Source organism: Nematolebias whitei, chromosome 22 (assembly GCF_014905685.2).
Source record: "Nematolebias whitei isolate Nwh7 chromosome 22, NemWhi1, whole genome shotgun sequence".
Classification (NCBI taxonomy): Eukaryota; Metazoa; Chordata; class Actinopteri; order Cyprinodontiformes; family Rivulidae; genus Nematolebias; species Nematolebias whitei.
The window spans coordinates 1,867,022-1,868,711 of NC_056519.1; the positions used below are offsets into that span (position 1 = coordinate 1,867,022).

General features: G+C 47.6%; 1 protein-coding gene across 1 annotated transcript in view; it reads left to right on the top strand.

The window, feature by feature from the left end:
* Positions 1-1,690, top strand: part of LOC119428097 (calcium-activated potassium channel subunit beta-4) — a 17,277-nt gene that overhangs the window by 1,065 nt on the left and 14,522 nt on the right. Inside the window, exon 2 of the mRNA XM_037695738.1 lies at positions 1,376-1,546. Coding sequence (XP_037551666.1) covers positions 1,376-1,546 — 171 coding nt within the window. The remainder of the gene's footprint in view (positions 1-1,375; positions 1,547-1,690) is intronic.

The window sequence follows — 1,690 nt, forward strand, 5'->3', positions numbered from 1 at the left end:
GGTCACGTTGTGTTCAGGGTGGAGCCACAGCAGGGGTCAAAGGTCACTCCATGTTTCACTTTCTCTGCTCTTCTCGTGTTTTCCTCTGTGAAACGTCCTCGTTCTTTGAGGAACATCAAATGAATTATAAAGTCGTTAAGGGCCGTCAGTCCTGATGCTGCTTTTGGTCCAAGCTTGTAAATAATCTCCTCCTCAGTCTGTCGTCTCGCTCAGAGTATGACCCTCAGCTACTACCACTCCTAAAAACTGAATGAAAGTCTCTTCTTGTCTTGAAGCAGAAATCTTGTTCCAGCTTCTCGTTCACGTGAACTTTATCCTAACTTTGACCAGCAGACATTCAGCTTTACATTTAGACGCAACATTTAAAAAAATAACCAGAAGCCCCTCCCCTCCAGTTTATTATAATCTGATTTATTGTAATCTGAATTGTTGTAATCTGATTTGTTGTAATCTGATTTGTTGTAATCTGATTTGTTGTAATCTGATTTGTTGTAATCTGATTTGTTGTAATCTGATTTGTTGTAATCTGATTTAATGTAATCTGTAACCAGCCACTGACCCTGGTCCAGACCTGAACCAGATACTCAGAACCAGCCACTGACCCTGGTCCAGACCTGAACCAGATACCCAGATCCAGTCACTGACCCTGGTCCAGACCTGAACCAGATACCCAGATCCAGTCACTGACCCTGGTCCAGACCTGTCAGAACATTATAAACATAAACTGATAATAATGTGCACGAACAAAGATACAGTTTTTTGAGCCATGTGGACAAGACCAGGTCGTGTTTTTCAAGAAGTGTCTGCTCTGAACGTGGCTGCGCAGCTGGCTGGTCAGAATCTGGCTTCAGTTCCTCCTGCAGAGGTCAGAACATCTGCACCTGCTCCGTTTGAGCTTCATCCTGGAGGTGAAGCGGCTTCGAGACGTCGTGCTTGTAGACAACCACTCCGGCACCGTGCAGGATGCTAGAACCGGACTGGGTAACCCGGTTCTCATCTGAGAAGCTGTCTCAGTTGAAACTGAAAGGTCCAGAGCTCATTTTGTGAGCTGAGCCTGAACTAGGTCCACCTGAGATGTTCTGGTCTTGTGTGTGAAGCTGTCTGGGTCAGACCTGAGACCTCTTTTGTCCCATTCATCCTCTCTGTCCAAAACTGAGACATGTCTGTCCTAAAGAGTGTCTCTTGTCCTTCAGCTGTTGGTGGACAGCTGCGGCCTGTTCTGAGGTTCTGCCGGTCAGTCCATGTTTGTGTTTGGTGTCTTCCATCTACAGATCAGAACCTTCTCGCTCCTGTTGGAGATTTTCTGTCTCAGGATGTTTGGGTCGGGTTTCATCTGGAGGTTCTGACAGAACTCTCTCCATCTTTCTCGTCTCAGGTGGTGTCGGTGCTGCGACCCGAGGAGATGTTCGAGTGCGTGTTCACCTGCGGGGCGGACTGTCGGGGGACGTCCCTGTACCCCTGTCTGCAGGTCTTCGTCAACAACTCCGAGTCCAACTCGGTGGTTCTGCTGCACCACAACGAGCAACAGCTGGTCCTCAACCCGAAGGTAAACTCCTTCAGTCCTCTTCATCCCTGCTTCGTCACTGCTTCATTACTGCTTCGTCACTGCTTCATAACTGCTTAATCAACTGCTTCGTCACTGCTTCATCAACTGCTTTGTCACTGCTTCATAACTGTTTCATCAACTGCT